General features: G+C 56.9%; 1 protein-coding gene across 1 annotated transcript in view; it reads right to left on the bottom strand.

The window, feature by feature from the left end:
* The window catches only part of NFIC (nuclear factor I C), a 134,157-nt gene that overhangs the window by 69,943 nt on the left and 41,747 nt on the right, over nucleotides 1–22,467 (bottom strand). The window contains exon 2 of the mRNA XM_007951084.1: nucleotides 3,334–4,015. Within this exon, the coding sequence (XP_007949275.1) occupies nucleotides 3,334–4,015 (682 nt within the window). The remainder of the gene's footprint in view (nucleotides 1–3,333; nucleotides 4,016–22,467) is intronic.

Raw genomic sequence — 22,467 nt, 5'->3', positions numbered from 1 at the left:
CCTGCCCAGCCCCCTCCACAGGCTCATGAAGCCCCGCCCCCGCTGCACCCTGCCTGTCAACCTCAGGGCCACAGCCACCCAACACTTCTGATGAAAGCCAGACGTTGTGCTCTGGCTTAGGCCGGGACCCCTCCAGCCCTGGGGACTGTCACGGCAGAAGGAGGGGGGCTGGTGGCCGGTTCTTCCGGCTGTCAGACTGCCAGCTGCCATCTGGAGAACAGAGACTATACTCCGGCTCAGAACGGGAAGGGGTCCTGGGAGAGCGATCAAGGAGCTGGGGCTTGGCCCAGGGACCCTGAACAAGACTTCAGCCTATGGAGTCCCCAGACAGAGACTGCCACCCTGGAGGCAGCCAAGCCATGCTGCCTGGCACCCGCCTCACATGCCATGAGGGTGGAGGGCTGGGAGTGAGTGCCAGCGAGAGGCAGAAACTGGCTGGGCCCAAATCCCCGAGCTACATGACCTCAGACAGGGTCATTCCCTCTTTGAGCGTCTGTTTCCTTGTCTGTAAAGTGGGTACAACAATAGTATCTGCCTCCTAGGGCTGCTGTGAGAACAAAAGAGAAATTGCCAAGCCACACAAAGCTTCTAGAAGAATGCTGGGGAGGAGAAAATGGAGCTAGGAGTTGAGGTTTTGAAGGATGAGCAGGAGTTTTCCAGATGGGGAAGGGCATTCCAGGCACAAGGAACAGCATGGGCTGGAGGTTTTGGGAAATCCCAATCCTGATGATGATGATGCTAAGGAGCCCTGGCGGTGCAACAGTTAAGCACTCAGCTACTAACTGAGAGATTGATGATTCGCGCCCACCCAGTGGCTCCATGAGAGAAAAACCTGGCAGTCTGCTCCTGTAATGAGTACAGCTTAGAAAACCCTACGGGGCAGTTCCACTCTGTCACACGGGGTTGCTATGAGTCCAAAACCAACTTGACAACATCTAACAACAATGACAATGACACTGTTAGTAACAATAACTGCCAACTCAGCCTCAGGGGGTTGGGTGTTGAGCACTCACCGTGGGTCCCCGTTGTCCTATGAGGAGGCCTATTCTGAGTTCCCCATTTTTTACCCGGGAAGGAAATGGGAGCACAGAGAGGTCAAGCGACTTGCCCTAGGTCACACAGCAAGCAGGCATCAAGCTGGGGTTAGAATCCAGGGATAGCCCTCCTCCCAGACCCTCACGTAGGGGGCAGGGTTGGGGCGCGGTCATCAGGGATTTCCTTGGGTGATGGGATAGCCGGGGCAGGCTGGGAGCAGGGGAGGCCACAGCCTTGACCTTCCTTAGCCTGTATGTGGGCACGCCTGCTGGACTTGGGGGCAGAGGCATGGCGGCCAGACAGAAGAAGGTGTCTGGGGAGGCCTGGAGGCCTGGGCTGCCTGCTGAGCTGAGCGGGGGAGGGGCTGTGTGGGGGAGGGGAGGCGGCTGGGGATTGCGCTGACGCGGGCAGAAAACTCGCTTCAAAATTTTATCAGCTCAGCGCCGCTGCGGAGGAGGTGGGGGCAGGGCGGGCCAGCGGATGGATGCAGAGGGAGAGGCCTGGTCCTGCATGGCGATGAAGCCCCCGCAGCTGCCTCCCCCTGCCCACGACAGAGAGTCACCTTGTCCAGTCCCTGCCTCCACGACCCACAAGGCGACTCCACCTCGGGCCCCTCTCATTCATTGCTGTGAGTGTTGCAGTGCCAGCAGATGCCAAGGTCAAAGTCAAGGCAGCAAGGGCAGGACTGCGGGGTGGGACTGGCCCAGTGACCCTTCCTCCCCAGAAACTCCCAGTCCCTGGCCTCCCTCCCACACACCCAGGGCTGGTAGCTCCAAGATCTCACACCAATACTCTGAGGCAACCTGGCTGTGACCCCTCTTATGCTGATGAGGAAACTGAGAAACTCAGAAAGGGGCTGTGCCCATCACACAGGCAGGCCTGCTTTGGGGGCCTGACAGTTGGCTCCCACCCCCTGGCCTCATCCCCATGCATGCTCATGTGGGGTCTGCCAGGGCGTGGCCTGGGTATGCAACCCCATGGGTCTGCATTGGGTATGCACGCAGGCAGTGTGCCAGGCTGGGCCTGGGTGGCCATGGCTGGCGAGTGGCAGCTGTACCCACTCTTTTTTCTGCAGGTGGCACTGAATTCTGTCCACATGAAGATGGTGACAGCTGACGCGCCACATGGCAGGCTGGGGCTCAATACGCGACACACACGATCTTGCCCAATCTCTGTAGCCCACTCGAGGGGGTACTCTGAAACTCCCATATGACACATGGGGAAATTGAGGCCAGTGTTGAACAGTCAAAGTCAGACCTAGTGACCCTGAGAAGGTGGACCACACTTTGGCTCACACACTTTTGCCCAGATGGCCACTGTCCCCTGGCATGCCCTCAAGCCTATCAGTGGTCACCACCATCCAGGTCTCTTCTTCCAGGAAGCCACCATGGATTTCCCCACTCTAAACCTGGAGCCAACAAACACCCAGCTGGAAGGGTTAGAGAGGGGGAAGGTGTGGCCCAGAGAGGGCAGAAACCTAGCCAGAGTCACACAGCCTCCTGTGTGTCACAAACTTGCAGCTCGTCAGGCCTCTGTCAGCTGTTCACAGATGGGGGGCCCAGGACCCCTCCAGCATTATCTTGAGAGCAGGTTTCGGGGGCATGCTTGCTGGTCTCCCCACATCTTTTCTGTTCCTGACACAGCCACATCACACCCCTCAGATCTTCTGGGGCAATTTCTCATCCCCTCAGAGACCCCAGAGCTTGCAGACCTCAAGGTCAGCCTTGCCTCTAATTTCATATCTTCCTGTTGCACCTGCCACCCCTTCTAGACTCTCTGAGAGCCATTTGCCCCCCTCAAACGCCCTTGTCCCACAGCAGGCCCCTGAGCTGCACCCCCAGGCTCGGCGTCCCCCCTTGGATTCCTAGGGTAGCTTTGGCTTCTCCCTTCAAACCCCCACGGCTCACGAGCCTCCCCCTTCAGACTCACCTTGCACGTCTCTCCCCCGAGACCCCCACATCACATAGGCCTCCCACCTGAGATTCCTCATCGCTCCCGCCTCCTCCCTCGGACTCCTGTGGCACCATATTGCCCCCCTTGGACTTCCTGATCCACCCAGGTCCCTGCATTGAACCTCTTCCCTCTTCTGACCCCCAAGGCACGTTCTGCCTCCACCTTCAGGCCCCCGTGTAGACCTGCCTCCCCACTTAGATTGCCCTTGCACCATGCCTCCCCGCTCAGGCCCATGCACGGCACCTACGTCCCCGTCAGACCCCATGTCACACCCTATCTGGCCCTTGCTCTGAGTCAGCCTCTGCAGCGAGGCCCCGCCCCCGCCGCGCCGCGCCCCGCCCTCACCTCGCTCGCGCACGAAGTAGGCCAGGTAGAGGTCCAGCTCCTTGACCGCCACCCCGATGTGGTGCGGCTGCACGCAGAGCACCGGGTGGCCGCACTGCGCCGCCTTCACCAGGCGCTCGCCGTCGGTGCTCTCGAGGGGGATGCCCTTGAAGAGGATCACCATGACCAGGTCCAGCCGCCACACCTTGTCGGCCTGGCGCAGGCAGTCGATGCGGCGCATCTTGCCCTTCTGGTCGGGGTTGGAGAGCACGCAGCCCGGCGCCTTCTTGCCGGTGATGGCCAAGACGAAGTCCTCGCGGCACTCGGGCCGGATGTCCTTGCGCAGCTTGGCCAGCAGCCGCGACGCCCACTTCTGCTTCACCTCGGCCTTTTCACCCAGCAACTCGTCCTTCACCGCCCGCTCCTCGTCCTTCGACATCCGCTTCTCGTGCTTCTTGAAGTACTTGCGCTTCCGCGCCTGCAGGTTGAACCAGGTGTAGGCGAAGGCGCGGACGTGAGGCAGCAGCGCCTCGATGAACGGGTGGAACTCATCCTGCAGGAAGAGGCGGGAGGTCAGGAGATGCCAGGACCCCGGGCAGATCCATTGCTCGGGCTGGGAGACTGAGGCTACGAGGGCCCCAAGCAAACCCACTGCATGGGTGAGGAGGGCTGAGCAGAAGGGAAAAGAGAACACTCGTCCACCCTGCGGACCCAGCAGAAGTTCATGCAAGGACCCATTCCCCAGATGGGCAGACTGAGGACTGGGCTACGTGGGAAGCATGGGTCAGGGCAGCAGTTCCCAGAGCACCATGGTGAACCTCAGTATTCAGAGGGCGTGAGCTGAGGGCCCAGGAGAGAGGAAGGCACATCCAGGGTGAAGGTGATGGTGGACCCATTGTATAGAAGGGAAAACTGAGTTTGGGAGACCCAACCCCTTCTCTGCTTACTAGACCAGGGTCAGCAAACGTTTTTGTAAAGGACGTGCTGAATACTTTTGGCTTTGCAGGCTGTATGGTGCCTGTTCCAACTACTCAAAAGGGAAAGCCACCAGAGAGAGGATAGCTGTGTGCCAATAAAGTTTTATTTACAAAAGGAGCTGGCAGACATACAGTACTGCGTTGTCAGTGAAGGCAAACACAGGTATACAGGTGAATAGATGGGTAGACAGGCCTAACTATTAGGTATGTCGATGCAGCAGGGAGTGTACCCAAGACCATATATAGGGTTGGCAGACAATGGTTCTACAAGTGTATTTGTATGTTCTGTAAGAATTCCCAGGGGTATAGTAGAACTGACAAGGGACAAGGTTGTAGTCACTTCTTGGTCACAGACAGCTACCCAGAGGGAGCAAGCAGTTGAACCTGTGAGCTCAGGACCATAGTTGCAGGGACATCAAGCTCAATTGGCATAAAATACTACACAAAACATTGTTCCACCTCCTACTTTGATGAGTAGCAACTGGGATCTTAAAGCCTTGCAAGCAGCCACCTAGATGCAACGATGGGTCTCTCCTCATCCAGAGCAAAGAAGAATGAAGAAAACCAAACATTCATGGAAACAATTAGTCCTTGTGACTGGTACACCATGCGATCCTCAGCCTATACAACTATGAGACCAGAAGAACTAGATGGTGCCCAGCTATCACTGTCAACCACTCAGAGGGGGATCTATGTAGGAGATCCTGGGTAGAGAGGGAGAACAATATGGAACAAAACTCAAAATCATTTGGAAAAAAAAAAGGGGGGGGGACCAGGTTTGCTGGTCTGATAGAGCCTGGTGGAACCACTGAGACTATGGCCCCTAGCTGCCCTTCAGGTCTGGAATTAAACCCACACTGTGGCTTCCAGCCAAGCAAAAGACAGGCATAGGAGTTGAACATGTACCTGAGGTAGATACACTCCTTGGAGAGAACAATCATGGGAGAAAGAAGGGCTGTGTATGCACAAGGAGACAGTTCAGGGGGCAGGAGTGCATGGAGGGATGGACACAGGGAAGAGGTAACACAGGGAAGAGGAAGTGGGAGGGGGCTGTTGCATTGTGGGAAATTGTAGTCAATGTTATGAGACAAAATGTGTGTGAACTGCTGTATGGAAAGTGAATTTGCTCTGTAATTCACCCAAATCACAATTAAAAAAAAAAAAAAAAAAAAAAACAGCTGGCAGGCATTCAGCTCAGGGGCCCATAGTTTGCAGACCCCTTGCACTAGAGTGAAGGTCCCTGGGTAGTGCGAAAGGTTTACACTCAGCTACCAAATGAAAGGTTGATGGTTCAAACCCACGCAGCGGTGCCATAGAAGAAAGGCCTGGGGACCTGCCTCCATAGATTACAGCCAAGAACACGTCATGAAGCAGTTCTGCTCCGTAACACACAGGGTCGCCATGAATGGCAGTTGGCTTCAGAACAACAGGTTTGGCTTTTTCTTTGGTTCCCCTTAGAGTACAAGCTGCCACATTCCCAAGCACCAAGAGTAGTATCCAGCACACAGTAGGTGCTCAATAAATGCAGGGGAGCCACACTCAGAGAACTGGTGCTTGCCTTTTGTGCCTCAGATGTACTACAGGGGCCAGGAAAGCTGAGGCCCGGGGAGGCTAGAGATCAGCATGTGGCAGAATTAAGCTGGGGAAGGGGGGGATATTCCTGAGCTATCTTCCACCCTGGCCCCTTTCACTTCTCTTCCACAAACTCACCGTAGGGATAGGGAAACTGAGTCCAGAGAAGGGGCTCAGTTGTGAAGATTCAGAGCTGGACAGAGGGGCCCCTGGGACCAGCTCACCCTGCCCTGTCCCTCACAGACCCATTATACGGATGGGGAAAACTGAGGCCCGAGGAGGCTCCGAGACCCAGCCAGAGCTGTAACTTCAGCACCCCCACTCATGTCCATTCTGTGTCACAGGGAGGCCACAATACCCATTTTCCAGCTGACAAAACTCAGACCCTGAGAGACCACCTAGCTCCAAGGGGTAGGGCTGGGACTGGAACCCACAGCCATCTAATCTCCCATGTCAACAACCGCACCCCAGTTGGGCCACCCCTCAGAGAGCAACTGGGGCACTGAGAAGTCCCCGGCCCCCTTCCCTGGGGGCCTGTCCAGTTCTCCCCATTGCTCAGCATGAAACTGAGTCTGCAGAGGTCCAGAACCTGGTTATCAGCCTCAGGGGGAATGAATTTCCAGGAGATAGCCAAAGGAGCAAATGCTGGTCACACCTCCCTGCTTTTGCCTTGGCTATGCCCCACAGGCCCTGGGCTCCTTGGAAGGAGAAGACGTCTCTTTCCAGCATACTAACCCCATTATCCTCCTCCCAGCTCTCAAACAAAAAACAAACAAACACCCATTGCCCAGCAAGCCAATTCCGACTCCTAGCGACCCTATGTGACAGAGTAGAACTGCCCCATAGGGTTTCCCAGGCCGTCATCTTTACAGAAGCAGACTGCCTCATCTTTCTTCCACGGAGTGGCTGGTGGGTTCAAACCACCGACCTTTTGGTTAGCAGCCGAAATGCTTTAAGCAGTGTACCAACCGAGCTCCTCTGCAACCTTCCCAGAGGCAGAAAAAAATCCTGAGGCTCGGCACTCCATTACATAATGAGGGAAACTAAGGCCCCAAAAGAGGGCAGAGCCCTGGCCAAAGTTCCCCACGATCTCAAGGCCTGGGTGAGGACAAGAACCTGGGACCCTGACCGCATGAAGGCCATCGACCTCTCTCCTAGGACAGCCTGTTCTCTGGGGTGTTGGGGCCTCAGGAAGAGGGAGACAGGTCTTCCCGAATCCTCATCTGCTTTCTAGATGACTGTGGCGGTCCCCTCCTGGCCTGGACACACACCATGCCCCCACAGGAGTACCCTCCCTGCTCTGCACTTCATCTCCTGCAGGGCTACCTCCAGCCACTGGGGTGGGGTGGTATGACATCATTTTTCACCTATGACCGGGGCTCTGAAAATAGCTGACTGCTCTCACTGGGGAGGGGCGGGATGGTGCGTAGGCGGTGCCAGCCCAGTTCCCCTACTCCAATGTCCCCCCGAAATGCGAGGCACCACAACAGCTGCGCTTGAACCCTTTGCCCCACCCCCCCAAAGCTAACTGTCTGAGGCCAAGGAGGACTAGGGTAGCCCACCCCATACCAGTCCCGATCCAACCTCAGGGCTGCCTTTCCTGTCTGTCCCAGCTCAACACGCCAGACCCAGAGAGGGCAGGAACTCACTCGGGGTCACACAGCGGGTTGGCAGAGCCAGGAGCAGAGCCCAGATTGTCTGGTTGGAGAAGCCAGGGGTGGGGAAGTGGGTCAGTGGGGGCAGGGGGGAGGTATTGATTGAGACACAGGTCACTGCTGGGGAAGGGGTGCCAGGCGGGCACAAAGCCAGGACAGCAGGCGTCAATGCCAGGTCATGGCTGCCACCCAAGGTTGCCACTCAAGATAAGAGGTGGCTAAGAAGGGGCAGCTGGATCATCAGCAAGGAGGGGAGGGGTGACTGGCCCCCAGAGCCTTGCCCTCCCTGAACTCCCCTCTCTCTGAGCTGGTCCCACTTCTGAGGGCCTCTCCCCCTGAGTTCCTCTTCTCTGTCTGAGCCCCTCTTCTTTGATCCCTACCTGTGAGTCCCCCTTCCAAGGCCCCTCTCTCCTCTCTGTAGAAGAGTGCCAAGGAGGCGGGCAGGGGCAGGCACCCACGTCACTGATGATCCCAGGCAGGCATGGAGGCAGGAAGACAAACAGCCAGTAACTGGGTCATGGACCTGCCACCCTGTTCTCCCTGGGAGGTTAAATTGGGTGAAAGGCAGGACCTGCCACTTTCTTTGTCTCTTAAGACCTGTGACAACCAGGGCCTCTTCCTCCCCAGGCATCTCCCTCTGCCCTCATGGCTGAATGGGCAAAGGAGACAGCCAGGGCAAACTGGATGCTGAAAATCATCCTGAACTCCTACACATCCTTCAATGCCCTGTCTCCAGTGCCCCCCTCCTTCAGGCAGCCTTTCCTGGTTTCCCCAGGCTCTGCCAGAGTCAGCATGAACCACAGGGGACTGAGGCTCAGGGCTGAGGTACTCATTGCTGGGCAGACCCTCCGATTGAATGAGACTGGTTGACGTTGACCTCTATTTTCACCGTCTGGATGACCCAGCAACAAATTGCCACTCCACTTGTGGCTTGAGTTTCTCATTCTGTAGAATGGGCAGAAAGGGACAGTGCAGCCTGAGGGTTGCAGGAGGGAGCTCATCCAGTGCCCTGGTAACCAGTCATGGAAGGAGGGGAGTGGGTGGGGCAGGGCCACCGTTCCCAGAAACCCCAGCCGGGCTCATTAGGGCCTCCTGGCCAAAGAGGACAGCAGCAGCTGAAAAGTAGACGCCTGGGTTCAAACCTTAACTGGGTCCCTATGTACTGGGCGACTGTGCATTGGACCGTACCCTCCTGTGCCCCTTTCACCCTAACAGTCCAGCGCAGCAAATCAGGGGCGTGGGACTCCAGTTCCCAAACCAAAAGGATTCTTGAACAGACTCTTTCTCCTGCGCTCATTCAATGACTCAACATTCATGACTGAACATCTACCTTATTCACTCCCGAACTCCTACACACTTGTCACAGCCCTGACTCCAATGCCCCTCTCACGTGGCTGGGAAGTAGCAGAGCTCATATGTGAACCTGGGCCTATTTTGGTACCAACGTCAGGATTCCATGGTGGTGGTGGTGGTGGTGGTGCTGTCAAGCTGATTCCGACAAAGTAGGACTGCTCCACGGGATTTCCTAGCCCATAATCTTTTCGGGGGCAGATTACCAACTCTTTTCTCCAGTGAAGGCATTGGTGGGTTCAAACCACCAGCCTTTCAGCTAACAGCTAAGCGCTTAACTCTTGTGCTACCAGAGCTCCCTTTCGGGGTTCCTAGCTGTGAGTAATTCCTCTTCCCAGCTCAGAACATTAGACTTGAGAACAGGTCTTATCTAACGCTGCGAGGGAGGGGCTCCTCTGGTGGTTCAACAGTTACTGGGTGTCTACTGTGTGCTGGCCCTGCAAACAGTCCTGAGACCTGGCAGTGACGAGGGCTCAGCTCTCACTGGGCTTCTGCTCTGAGGCAACCCTGGATGCAAAATAGGTGGATGGTACGCATAAACCGTCAGGTGGAACAAAAACTCTGAGTTTAAGTTTCAGCGGTTTGAGGGGCTGGAAATCCCTGGGAGGGGGTTCTTTTAGTTGGAAGTCATCAGGGAAGGTCTCTTGCAGGAAGAGACACTCAAGCAAAGACATGAAAGACGGCAGTCCAGGGTAGGAGCTTTCCTTGCAGTAACAGCATATGCAAAGGCCCTGAGGCAGGACCAGGTCTGGTGTGTGGGAGGGACAGCTGGGAGGCCGGTGTGGCTGGAACTAAGTAAAGGGAGAGAGTGGAGGGCGCGGGGACAGGGAGGGGGCAGGTCCCCTACTTTTTGTTGTGTGTGTAGGGCTTCGTGGGCCACAGGAAGGCATTTCGGTAAACCAAGTCCAGAGAGTGGGAAGTGTCTATCTAAAATGACCAGTGAGCCATTGAATCTTGGGTCTCCCGACTTCCCTCTTTGTCCCTTGGTTTCCCCAGGAGCACAAAGGGGTGGGCTGAGCCAGAGGGGGTAGTGGTGAGGGAGAAGGGTTGAGAACCACCATTGCACCCACTGTCTGGAGAAGGAAGCTGAAGTACCTGCCTAAAGTCACACAGTCAGAAAAGAGCCGAGTTGGGACTCAAACCCAGAGCCCTCCGAACTTGGCTTTGCCGGACCTCGGCCTTATTCCAGGAACCCTGGGACACGTGGCCTGCCCCCTGCCTGCTCTCCCCGGCTCCCACGTGGCTCCCTCACAGTGCTTGGTCCTGGGTTACCTACCAGCTCCTCCAGGAAATGCCCGCAGCCAAGGGGCTGCCAGTCCCGCCCTGCCACCTACTTTCCCACCTGTCTCCCCACCGAGAGGGCACAGCTTTTAACTGTTCTGTGTGCTAGCATCTAAATCAGGAAAGATACAATCTTATCCTCTGCCTAAGTTACCCCCATTCATATACTCCACTTTACAAAGGATGCTGGTATCCGCCCAGGTCCTCAGGGAGACCCTGGACAGGGCTGAGCAGGGAAGAAAGACCAACAGGAAAAGCTCGGGGGTGGCGGGGTCTGGATCTGGTGGGGTCATGACTGACCCCATCACTTGGCCCAGGGCCTGGCTCAGGCTAAGCAAACAGTGAGGGAATGAAGGAAGGCTACGTTGGAAAATGCCTACAGGGTGTTTAACCCTATCGTTAGTTTAGTAACCATCATAACTACGAAGGCACTTATTAGGTACCTCCTGTATACCAGACACTGGGTGTTGTTTAAGCCAACTGTTGGTGGAGCAACAACTACAATCACAAGAGCATTTATTTGTTGCCTACTGTGTACCAGGCAAAGAGCCCTGATGGCACAGTGGTTAAAGAGCTTGGCTACTAACCAAAATGTTGGCAGTTTGAACCCACCAGCCACTCTGCAGAAGAAAGATGTGGAAGTCTGGTTCCATGAAGATGACAGCCTTGGAAACCCTGTGGGAGCAGTTCTACTCTGTCCTCCAGGGGCGCTGTGAGTTGACTAGATGGCAGTGGGTTGAGTTTGGTGGGTATACCAAGCACCAGGTGTTTAATTCTTCTGTTGGTGGGGCAAGAACCACAACCCCAATAACATTTATTTAGTGCGTACTGAATGCCAGGCCCTGGATGTTTGTCCAATGGTTAGTTTAGCAACAACCACAAGCACAACAGCACTTATTTAGCACCTACTGTATATCAGGAGCTCTGGTGGCGTAGTGCCTAAGGCACTTGACTGCTAACCAGAAGGCTGGCAGTTCAAACCCACCAGCCACTCCTCGGAAGGAAGGCTAGGCAATTTACTTCTGTAGTGATACCACCTCAGAAACTCAAGGAGGGGTCACTATGAGTCGGAACCAACTTGACGGCAGTGGTTGCTCTGTACATCAGGCACCCTACTTTTTGAGGAAGGCAGGATTATGGTCTCTGTTTTCATGTGGAGAGAGGGAGGGAGGGAGGCTCAAACAGACTGAGGAAGGAAGTTCCTTCTTCCAACTAGCAGAATCATTCATTCAACAAATATTCATTCAACAAACATTAACTGAATACCCTCTTGTGTCCTGCCTCCCCAAATCCTCAGGCAGCCTGAGACGTTGAGAATTACCGTCACCTTCATTGTGAAGAAACAGGCCCAGAGGGACTAGGTCACCAGCCCAAGTCAGCCAGCTGGGAAACAGCAAACCTTGATTCTGAGCTTCCTAAGCAAAGACTTTCATCCATGTCTACAGGATGCCCTAGGTCTCTGCCTCAGCGGCACTATTAGCTCACCTCAGAGGTGGGGGAAGGCTGTGGAACTCACAGGTGTAGGGGTTGGTCAGTGTGCATGTCTGAGTGCTAACAGGCACACATGTGCATGCAGGTACACATGTGTGCAAATGTGTGCCGCACATGATGAGGTGGGTGTTCAGGCCTGTGAAGGGCCCTGCACTGCATATGGCGGGGCTGACAGACATGAGGTGAGATGCTAATACATGTATATGTCAGCATGAACATGTACATTTCAGGGGAGGGGGCTGAGCTGCGTGGGGCAGGGGGCCTGGACTTCCATTTGGTGTGAGAGGGGGTGGGTGGGAGGCTCAGGCAGAGAGGGAGAAGGAGAGAGAACGCTGACTCGGCCAGAATCCCAGCTCTGTGATTTACGGGGCGCCTGGACCAGCGCGCTGAGGCACCTCTGCTGCAGAGAGGGGAGGGGCAGAGACCTAGAGAGACGGGGGTGGATGGAGTCTTCCGAGGGGCAGGTTTGAGGCCATCAGGCCACAGGTGGGCATACGGGGGGAGCACCCTCTCTGCCCAGACCTGGCCAAACAGCCCACGGGCAGCCGCTCCAATCCCCAGCCTCATCAACTGCACTGTGCTGCTTTTGGCAGACCACGGCCCTCTCTGGTCTTGGCCTTTCTCCAGCCTTGAAGTGCTGGGGACCCCTGATGCCAGCCAAGTCCCCAGGCCCCCGTGGATCGCACACCAAGCTCAGAGCCTGCTGCCTTGTGCCCTGCACCCCTACGCTCACAGAAGGCGCTTAATAAGAGCTGTCCCATTCAACCAAAGTCAGAGCCCCTCTCCCAGCCTCAGTTTCCCTCCTGGACACAGGGCAGTAGAAAGCAGGCCACCTGGAGTGGGGATGGGGTGAAAGAATGAAGGGGAGAATGAATGAATGAGGGAGGGGTGGTGCTGCGTGGCCTCGGCCCAGGCCCAGCCCGCGGGCCAGGGAATCCTTGGCGCTGCGGCCAAGAGGGATTTGGCCCCAAACCCGGAATAAGTAACGTGGCGGGCGGGCGGGCAGGAGGGAGGGAAAGAGGGCGGGCGGGAGGGGCCGTTCCCGCCGGCTGGATTTATGGAAGTAACAGCCGCTCCACACAGTTCCTCTTAAGAGTAAAAGTGAAAAAGCACTTGAGTCACCGCCGAGCTGGGCATGGGGCTCCCAGGATCCTCTGGGCGCGGCGGGCAGGCCCGGTGGCACAGGGCGGGCTGGCACCCAGCACCCGGCCCCCGCCCCCCACCGGCCGGGCTCCCGCCACGGATCGGGTCGGATCAGCTAAAAGGGAGCTATTTTCGGTTGGGCTCAGGTGGTAAAATTAGCTGAGGAAAAGGGGGGAGATGGGGAGACAGGGAGAGACAGAGAGAGATAGAGAGCCACAGAGAGAGAGAGGCAGAGAAAGATAGAGAGACAACGAGAAGAGACAGAGAGAGACAAGGACAGAGATGGAGAGACAGGGAGAGATGGAGAGAGAGAGACAGCGAAGGGAGAGAGACAGAGATAGAGAGACAGCAGAGAGAGGAGAAGGAGACAGGGGAGACAGGCAGGGGCAGAGATAGAGAGACAGAGACAGAGATGGAGAGACAGGGAGAGATGGAGAGAGAGAGACAGCGAAGGGAGAGAGACAGAGATAGAGAGACAGCAGAGAGAGGAGAAGGAGACAGGGGAGACAGGCAGGGGCAGAGATAGAGAGACAGAGACAGAAGCAAGGAGAGACAGAGACAGAAATAAAAGGGACAGAAAGAGATGGGAGGAACAGAAAGACAAGGAGAGGGAAAAGATGGTGAGAAACAGGGAGCGACAGGATGGAGGGCCTGGGAGAGGCAGGAGGAGAGACAGCGGGAGAGAAAGAGACAGAGATGAGAGAGAGGATACAGACAGAGACTCAGAGCCACAGAGATGGGGGACACAGGTGGAGAGAGACAGACAGAGACACAGGGAAAGACAGACAAAGAGACACAGAGTCCCGGAGAGAGAGGGAAAGACAGAGAGATATGTCAGAGAGAGAGACAGAGAGTGACAGAGAAAAAGAGACCTCGATGGGAGGGGGTGGGGGTGATTAGGGAGAGTCAGCCAGGCAGCCCAGGAGGGGGGTCCCACCTCCAGCAGTCAGGACCCTTCTGGGGCCCCAGCAGGAGACCTTAGGCCAGGCTGGGCTTTCAAGGGGCTGTAGGGCTCCACTCAGGGCGTGGGCAAGCGGGGTAGTGAGCAGGGCCCGGGAGCCCCGCCTTTGGGACACCCTGCCCAACCCCGCTCTGTCGCTTCTCTGCCTCTCTGGCTCCCGGTCTCTCCTGCACACTGCGACTGGGGGGGGCTTTCTGAGTCCTCTGATCATTAGCTTCCCACCAGGAGAGACCAAGGCCAAGCCGGCGCAGCAGCAGCAGCCAGTCCCCGCAGGCGGGTGACGGCTCTCACCGCCACCCCCTCCGGGCAATGTGGATGGAGGCCTGATGGGGAATTCCAGGGCGCAGTGACAAAAAGGCGGCCTTCCAACCTCTCGCCTGGAACAGCCTCCCTTCGCTCCTGCCCTGGCTCAGCAGGCCCCTGCATGGCTCTCCCAGCAGGCGGGAAAGGCACGGGGTGGGGGCCCTCAGAGCCACTTGGACTACCCTGTCCTCCACAGAAGCCCAGAGACGGCCAGGTTATCCAAGATCATCACACAGTAACTCCCGCCTGAACCCTGGTTACTCATAGGGACGTTCAGGAGAGCTGGGTGGTGGAGGTGGGCTGGCAATGCCTGCTGCAAGGGAACCCCACAAAGGGGAAGCTGAGACCCACAAAGTGGCAGGGACTGGCCCAAGGTCACCCAGGGAGCACCAGTAGGACCGGAAAGAGCCCCCCAGCATTAGCGCCCATCCACTGTTTGGAGACCAGGGGCTACCCAGCGGTGGCTGCAGGGACCAGCGAGGAAAATCCCATTTGAATGGAGGGAACCCCAGGCAGGGGCTGGAGCTGGGCGACCAAGGGGCTCCTAACAGTGCTCTTTCTGTCTGCATGTCACAGTTTAGAGGTCTCACTGTCCCTCTCCCCAAACCCCCTAGGTCCCCTGTCACTTGAAGGAAACTGAGGCTGAAGCCTCACTGGCAAAATGGGGGTAGAAAAGGGAACCTGAGGATCTCAGTGAGAGTTGGGGGGGGAGTCCCTGGGTTGCAGCTTGGAGGAGGGGTGGTCATCCCCTCACCCCCTTTGGTCCATGCACACAAGGGCTCAGCCTGAAGCAGTCTGGGAGTGCGGCCAGAGGTGAGAGGCTACGGGAGGGGGCAGGGGCAGGTGCCCGGCGGGCCAGGACGGTGCGGCACCGCAGTGGCCCAGCCAGACCCCAGCACGCCAGCCTCCGGCTCCTCCGGGCCTCCACCGGCTGCTGAGGCTCAATACTCCAGAACCGATGCGGCGAAAATACCGGGACAGTGGAGTGGGGATGACCAGACGGGATGTCTGAGCACCTACTCCCCCTACTCCCCACGAGGGAGCCTCCAACTCGGGGCGCCCCCTCCCCCTCCAGACACGTACACGTGGGCCAATAATGGGGGGAAAGGCTGAGGCTGTGGGGTGGCGGGCAAGAGTTGGGGGGCATCCAGAACGGCAGAGGGGTCCTCTTTTCCCCGAGGCCCGAGTGCGCAGCCAGGACCCCCTGGAGTCCGCTTACGAGCAGCCCTGGCTCAGGCCGCGGGTGCTTTCCGCAGAGCTGTGTCCAGGCTGGTCAAGGCGCGCGCGCGAAGGGGGGTCCCCTAGACCTTCCCGAGTGGGGGGGCTCGACCCGAGGGGGGAAGGGCGCCTGCAGCCCAAGTCGCCCCCATGGGGTAAGGAGAGAGGTCCTGCGCGCGCGTCGCAGGACAGGTGGGGTGGTGGTCTCTGGTGGGGACTGGACCCCAGTCCTTGGAGGGGGCAGCTGGGCCAGGGCAGGAGGGGCGCGCGCTTTTTCGTCCCGCCTCCTCGGGCTGCCCTACTCCGGGATGCCGGGGGCGCAGGCCGGGCCGGGGGGCCGGGCCGGGGGCCGTACCTGGGTCAGGCAGAGCGGGGACGAATACATCCCGGGCGCGGCGGGAGGCGCAGGGCCGGCCGGAGCGGACGCGCCGAACTTACTGAGTCATTTTTCCAACCCCCCCGCGGCCGCAGGCCGGCGCGCTCTGCTCTCCTCGCAGCCCGCCTCCTCCCTCGGTCTCTCCTCCCTCCCTCCCTCCCTCCCTCTCCCTCCCTCTCTCGGCGCGCCCGCCTCTCTCTCTCTCACTCTCTCTCTCTCTCTCCTCCCTCTCTCTTTCTCTCTAGCTCTCTCTCCTCCTCTGTCTCAGTCTCTCCTCCTTCTGGCAACGTCCCCTCTTCTCCCCAATTTCTCTCCCCTCCCACCCCAACTTCCAGAACCTCCCACTTCTCCACATCCAACTTTCAAAGAAACGAGGGAAAAAAGAGCGCGAGGAGCCTGCCAGGAGAGCCGCTGCCCATTCCCTCCCGCACCGCCTCCCCCACGCCTCCCGAACTCCCATCATGGTTATTATTACGAAGGACAAGCAACAAGGGGCTGCAAGGGGCTGGGACAGGACCACCGTGCCGTGGGCACCCCAAGCGCGTGCAGCGGGTCTCCCAGGGTCGCCCACCCCGGGCAAGCGGAGAGGAGGAGCTAGGTTGCTGTCTGATATTTGGGATCTGGAGGGGGTTTTTAAAGTCGCCCCCCCCCCCGCGTCCCGAACTGGCCGGGAAGTTGTAGACTTGAGCCAATGGGGGGGAGGGAAAGAATGAAGAAGTGACGTGCGCAGAGGCCAGCGGGAGCGCGCGGCTTTCCCTTAAAGATGTACGACCCCAGCGCGCTGTGCATAGTGCAGCGCGGGTCCCTAGCTCCAGTGTCTTTTTATCCGCCCCGGAGTCAGACAGGGGCTGCAGGCAGCGGTCCAGGGGGTTGGGCACAATGACCTCTCCGTTGCCAGAAGGGTCCCCAGGAACCATGAGTTGTTGTTAGGTGAATCCCACTCATAGCGACCCATGTGACAGGCTGTCATTTTTCCTGGAGCAGATTGCCAAGTCTTGCTCTCACCGAGCCTCTGGGAGGATTTGAACTGCCAGCCTTTCGGTTAGAGGCTGTGCCACCAGAAGGCTGCTCTCTCCTGCTCTCTAGCACCAAAGGGGGAACTTGGGGGGGGGTACTATGGCCTTCCCTATGATGCCCACCCAGCTCTGCAGGAGCGTGGTGTCTTGGCAGAAGCTGGAACATACCAGAGAAGAACCCTCGCAGCCTCTTCCCAGTGTCTGTTAATTCCTTGCCCACCAGCAATGTGCCCATTGCACAGGCCCAAAACTCAGGTCCTGCCCTGTGAGTGGCTTGGCCCCAGGCCATTTAGCCCCAGAGCCCAACTTCTTAAAGCTGGAATAACATCCCTTGGGCTCAGCCTCTCACAGCTCTCAGGATGCCAGATGCCCCTGGCCTCACCCTTGCTCTGCGGGCTCACTCCCTGAATCCTCCCTGCTTCGGGGAAGCCATAATAGCTGTTCTTCCCAATGGTCCAAGGACAAGTGACTGTGGGGGCTACTTCCCACCCTTGGTGTTGTCCCCTGTAAAATGGGCCAACAGTGTGACCAGCTGGATGATAATGACAGCAGAGCAACGACTGAGGCATTCTTAGAAAGCTGGGCCATTTCAGCCCATCCCTCCTACCTTCCTGAGGCCAAAGTAATACGCTCTCTCCGCTCCCTCAGACCCCAGGCAAGCCATGAAGGAGCCCGAGCGCAGGGGCATGGAAGAAGCCCCAGCCTGTTATCTGCCCCACAGTACGTGGGATACTGGGGTTCCAAGTGCAGAGATCGCTGGTGCAGGGGCCACTGGGCTGGCGCAGGGGCCCAGAGGCTGGATTTGGAGGAAGCAGTTGTTATGCGGGTGGGGGAGGTGGGGGGTGAACAGTTATTTGAACAGTGCTTAGCACACTGCAACGGAGCTCTGGTGGCCTGATGGTTAAAGCATCCAGCTGCTAACCAAAAGGTTGGTGGTTCAAACCCACAGCCGCTCCGTGGGAGAAAGCTGAGGCAGTCTCCTTTCCTAAAGATTTACAGCCTTGGACATCCTACGGGGACGGTTCTATTCTGCCCTAAAAGGGTTGCTGTGAGTCCGAATTGACTCGATGGCAGAGGGTTTTGGGTAGCACGTCGCAAGCACTCCATAAGTGAGGTTTTTAACCCCACTGTGTGGCTATGCCCCTGGGCAGTGCAAATGGTTAAGCTGCTTAAGGAAAGGCTGATAATTTGAATCCACCCAGAGGTGCATCAGAAGAAAGGCCTGGTGATCTGCTCCTGAAGAGTCAGCCACTGAATGCTCCATGGAGCACAGATCGACTCTGACACACACATGGGCTCACCAGGAGTCAAGTGGACTCAACTCGACGGGACCTTGTCTTTTTAAAATTCATGTGGCTGGGGGGTGATGGGTTTCAAAGCTCAAGATGCAAGGGAGGGGGGTGTCTGAGAATCTAAATGCCAACATGACACAAAGCAATATTTTATTCAAAAAAAAAAAAACAAAACATGCCACCAACACCTATAGGGTAGAATCCCAAATCCAGAGACACTTAAAGTTGACATCAGACAACTCTGCCAGCCTTCAATGACTCTGCTGGCAGCAACCTCCACATGGTAGCCTAGGCTCATTTCACACCAAGATACCACTTTGGATCTCAGTATCCTCAACTGTCAAATGCCAATAATAATAGGACACATCTCAGAAACCTGGAGATGGAGCCCAGGAGATAACTTGTGTGAAGGGTGTGTTCACATGACTGTTGGGTGAAGGGGAGAGCTGTTAAAAGCCTCCAAGACTGTGAACAGCAAGAGTAGCCCAGGAGGGAGGGGCCACCCAGCACACACAGCAGACCAGCTGCGCTGCACGCTTGCTGTCTGGGTTGACAGCTCCGTGAGCCAGTGGTTTAGCCTCAGCGCCCACCTTCCTCCTCTGTGAAATGGGAGAGCAGTGCTAGTTCCTGCCTCTGGGGGACGGCTATGAAGGCAACCCAAGCGAATGCTTGCACCTTGATTACAACAGCGTCCACAACACAGTGGTGGCTTAAAAAAAAAAAAAAGTGGCTTTGGACCTGTGTGTGTCAGAGCCCTGAAGGCAGGAACAAGATTTTGTTCCTGACACTTTGGGGCATAATCTGGCTTGTGTGTTAAAAATCAAAATGCATGCTTCCTGGAACTCACTGTTAAGCTTGTCCCGGACACATACACAAGGGTGTTAAAAATGCCACCTATAAATGAATGCCCCACGTGTGAAACCAGCAGCCATGTCCCTCTGTGGAGGACCAGTCACATAATCTCAGTATGGGACCAGCGCAGAGTGCTACACAGCTGGATAAAAGGACAAGGGTCCCTTCTGGAAAGGTCTCCAAGGGACATGTAGAGGAAGAGCAAGCAAGCATTAGACCAGGGTTCGCCCGCGCGGCTGCCGGTACGGCTGGAGCCTTCTCTGGGGTGGGGCCGTTCTGTGCACTTAGGGTGTTGAGCAGCATCCCTGGCCTCTGTCCACTCCACGCCACCCATGACCATCACAACTGTCCCCCTGGTACTGTCCAATGTCCTCTGGGGCCCACATTGCTCTAGTGGAGTACTACCACTATAAACCAAGATCTCCTTTAGGGTAAGTTGAAGAATAGATGCATCTCCTTTCTAAGAACATGCATGCATTCTTCCTGAGAATATACTGTTTCCTTCTTACGGGTACACTGTCTCCTGGGTAAGAGTACACATGTACCATGCATCAGTTTCACGTGTAATTGGGCAGCCAAAGTTCTGGAGGGTAACGGGGCTCCCTGGGGCGGAGCTCCACCAGCGGATGGAGTTGGTTTTCTACCTTCCTCCTATGTCCCTAACTGCCTTGTGCAGTGAGAAAACAAACACACTTTTACAAAGTGAGTGGGATTCACAGTGCTCAGTAGGGTAGATAGGAAACCACCCCCAGGATAAATCTGCAGGCACAGTGTCCAGAGAACAGAGGATCAAACAGTGCCGTGGGCACTGGGGCCAGCCTTGTGCTAAGCCCTTTGTGAATGCCAGTCTGTGACCATGCCATCTCTCCACAGTCTAAGCACGGGGCCCTGTGTTGTCCCATTATACAGATGAGAAACTGAGGCTCAGAGGGAAATGAAGGTCATGGGCCATGAAGAGGTAAAAGTGGGATATGCCATTAGGCTGGTACTGACACACAGTCACAAAGACATCTAGATATACACAGAGAGACACCTAGACTTGCTTACACACACACACAGATACACAGGCCCCCAGCAGAGACGCAAGCACAGAGATTTCCCCACCTCTCGCTCACATACTACTGCAGAAAGCAGCATGTGGAGACAAACTGACTCACACAGCTCCACATGGTACACACAGCCACAAACACAAAAGCCTCACAACTCCCCACAATGCACCTGTGTACAGCCACACAGTTAATAACTGCCCCACACAAGTGCATATACAACCACACAAATCCACAATCACAAAAGAACACACATACACTCGCTCACAACCACACACTGACACACTCAACTACACTCACTCACAGCATACACATATACCCACGAGCAGAACCCCTGGGGACACTGGCCTAGGAGCTCCACACACCTGCCCCCAACACACACACAGCCAGTCCCCCCACTCCCCTCAGAGCAGCCTGCGCCAGCCGGGGCCCCCAAATCCGAGTAGGTGGGGATGTGGTGATTTCCCATCAAGAGTGCCTGTGTCTCAGGGTGTGTGTCTGCGTGCTGTATGTGCGTCTGCACGTCATCTGGGAGTCCGTGCCTCTGTGGGAATCTGCATGTCTCCCTGCGTGTCTGTGACTGCATGTGTTGTGTGTGTATTTATATGGCTGTGTGTGTATTTATGAGTTTGTGTATCTTTGTGTGTCTGACTGTGGGTCTGTATGTCAGTCTGTGTGTCTGTGCCTATAAGCCTGTGTATGTATAGTATAGTTTGTGTTTCTCTGTGGGTCTATCTGGCTGTGTGTGTTGCGTATGGCTCCGTGTTCATGTCTGTGTGTCTTTGTGGGGCTGTGTGTTGGTATGTGTGGCTGTGAGTGTTGTGTACGTCTCTGTGTGCGGCTTTGTGTGTCTCTGTGGGGCTGTGTATGGGTATGTATGGCCGTGGGTGTTGTGTATGTGGCTGTGTGTGTCTCTGTGGGTCTGTCTGGGGTCTGTCTAGCTGTGTGTGTTGTGTACGGCTCTATGTGTGTGTCTCTGTTGGTCTGTGTGTCTCTGTGACAGTGTATGCTATGTGTATCTGTGAGTGTGTCAGTGTGTGGCTGTGTACACTTGTGCAGGGAATTATGCGTACGTGTGGCTGTGAACCTGTATACTGGGGGGGTGCTTGTGAGTGTGTATACGTGTGTGTGTCTGGCTGTGTGTAAGGCGATGAATGAGGATATGAGAGTGCTATCGTGTGACATGGGCAAGGGTGTGTCTGGCTGCAGAGACATGTGTGTGCACTCATTGTGAATTAGTTTGTGTGAGGATGGGGGCAATCAGAAGGGTCTGTGTGTGGGGGTGGGAGGTTACTGGCCTGAGTGACCCCAAGTCGTGTGTCTGTGTGTTATTGTGGAAACCTATTTTTCTTCCCTTCCCCCACCCCCACAAGTGCGGGGGCGAAGTGGGGGTTAAAGAGAAGCAGAGACAGCGCCTGGCCTTGGGGTTTTTATATTTAGAAAATTATATAAAACTCGCTGGGAGTGTGAAGGGGATTCCCCCGAGGCGAGAAAACAACTCTTCGTGGGGGGGAATGGGGGTGGCAGGTCGTGGCGCCCTTTGGGGCTCTAGCTCCGGGGCTGAGGGGGTCTCCTCCACTCCCCTGGGCCCAACTTAACACCATGCTTCTGAAACTACCCACCCCTCCAGGCCTCAGTGATGGTGACGGCGGGGAGGGGCGGGGAGGAGGGACCCCCATCCCAACCGCCCCGCCCCCTCGGGGCAGGTTCCCGCGCACGCGCAGCCTCCCATGAACAGACGTTGCATCCCGGCGCCACCTCGCGCCTGAACCTCCAGCTAGGACCACCTCGGGCTGAGCGGATGGGGGACCCGCACGCCCCCGCTCCCAGCCTGGGTCACAGGAGAGAAGGAACTTGGAGGGGGGTGTAAAGGGAGTGTACACCCACCCTTCACGGTCAATCTCTAGATACCACAGGGGCACACAAGGGTCACAGGAACACAGTGACACCCAACATCCCCTGGGGACGGGCCCACACTACCTACTTCCCCACTCACTCGCAATCCCTCAGGCGCCACACACTCACCTAGGAACACCCCCAGTCACCCGGGGACACAGCACGGTCACAGAGGGGTCCATCACGGCCCTGGGGGCATACAACACAGGGCCACCAGGACGCACAGACCCGTCACCCGGTCACCTAACGACACACAACACCATCCCATCGCCACACGACAGAAAAAGCTCTACCACAACTCGACACAACACACGGCAGCACGTGGACGCGGATACACCACAGACACATAAAGGAGACCTCGAGTCCCCGGGACCCTGGACCTGGGACAGGTACGGGACCAGCGCGCTGCCCAGACACCCAAACACTCTCGCGGACTTCCGCGCTGACCTGCAGGTCGCAGGGACTCCCCACGAACCCCTCGAGGTGCAGACCCCACTGACGCCCGGGACTGGACCCGTGGACCCCCGAGTAGAGCCACCGACTTCTCCGAGCCCCTGTGCCCTTCCGGGAGGGGTCCCCCACGCCGGCGGTGGGCTGGGGGCGGCTGGGGGCGGGGCGATAGGCCTGGCGGCAGTCCCGGCACAGCGCCCTGCACAGCAGCCCGCCCGACTCCAAGTTCAAGGCGCCCGGCGGCTGCGGCCGAGCTCTCCGCCCCTCTCCGCAGCG

This window comes from Orycteropus afer, unplaced genomic scaffold (genome assembly GCF_000298275.1).
Source record: "Orycteropus afer afer isolate SDZICR_OR568_19922 unplaced genomic scaffold, OryAfe1.0 scaffold00291, whole genome shotgun sequence".
Lineage (NCBI taxonomy): Eukaryota > Metazoa > Chordata > Mammalia > Tubulidentata > Orycteropodidae > Orycteropus > Orycteropus afer.
Note: the sequence above shows the minus strand (reverse complement) of the source record. Positions and strands in the feature narration are given on the sequence as shown.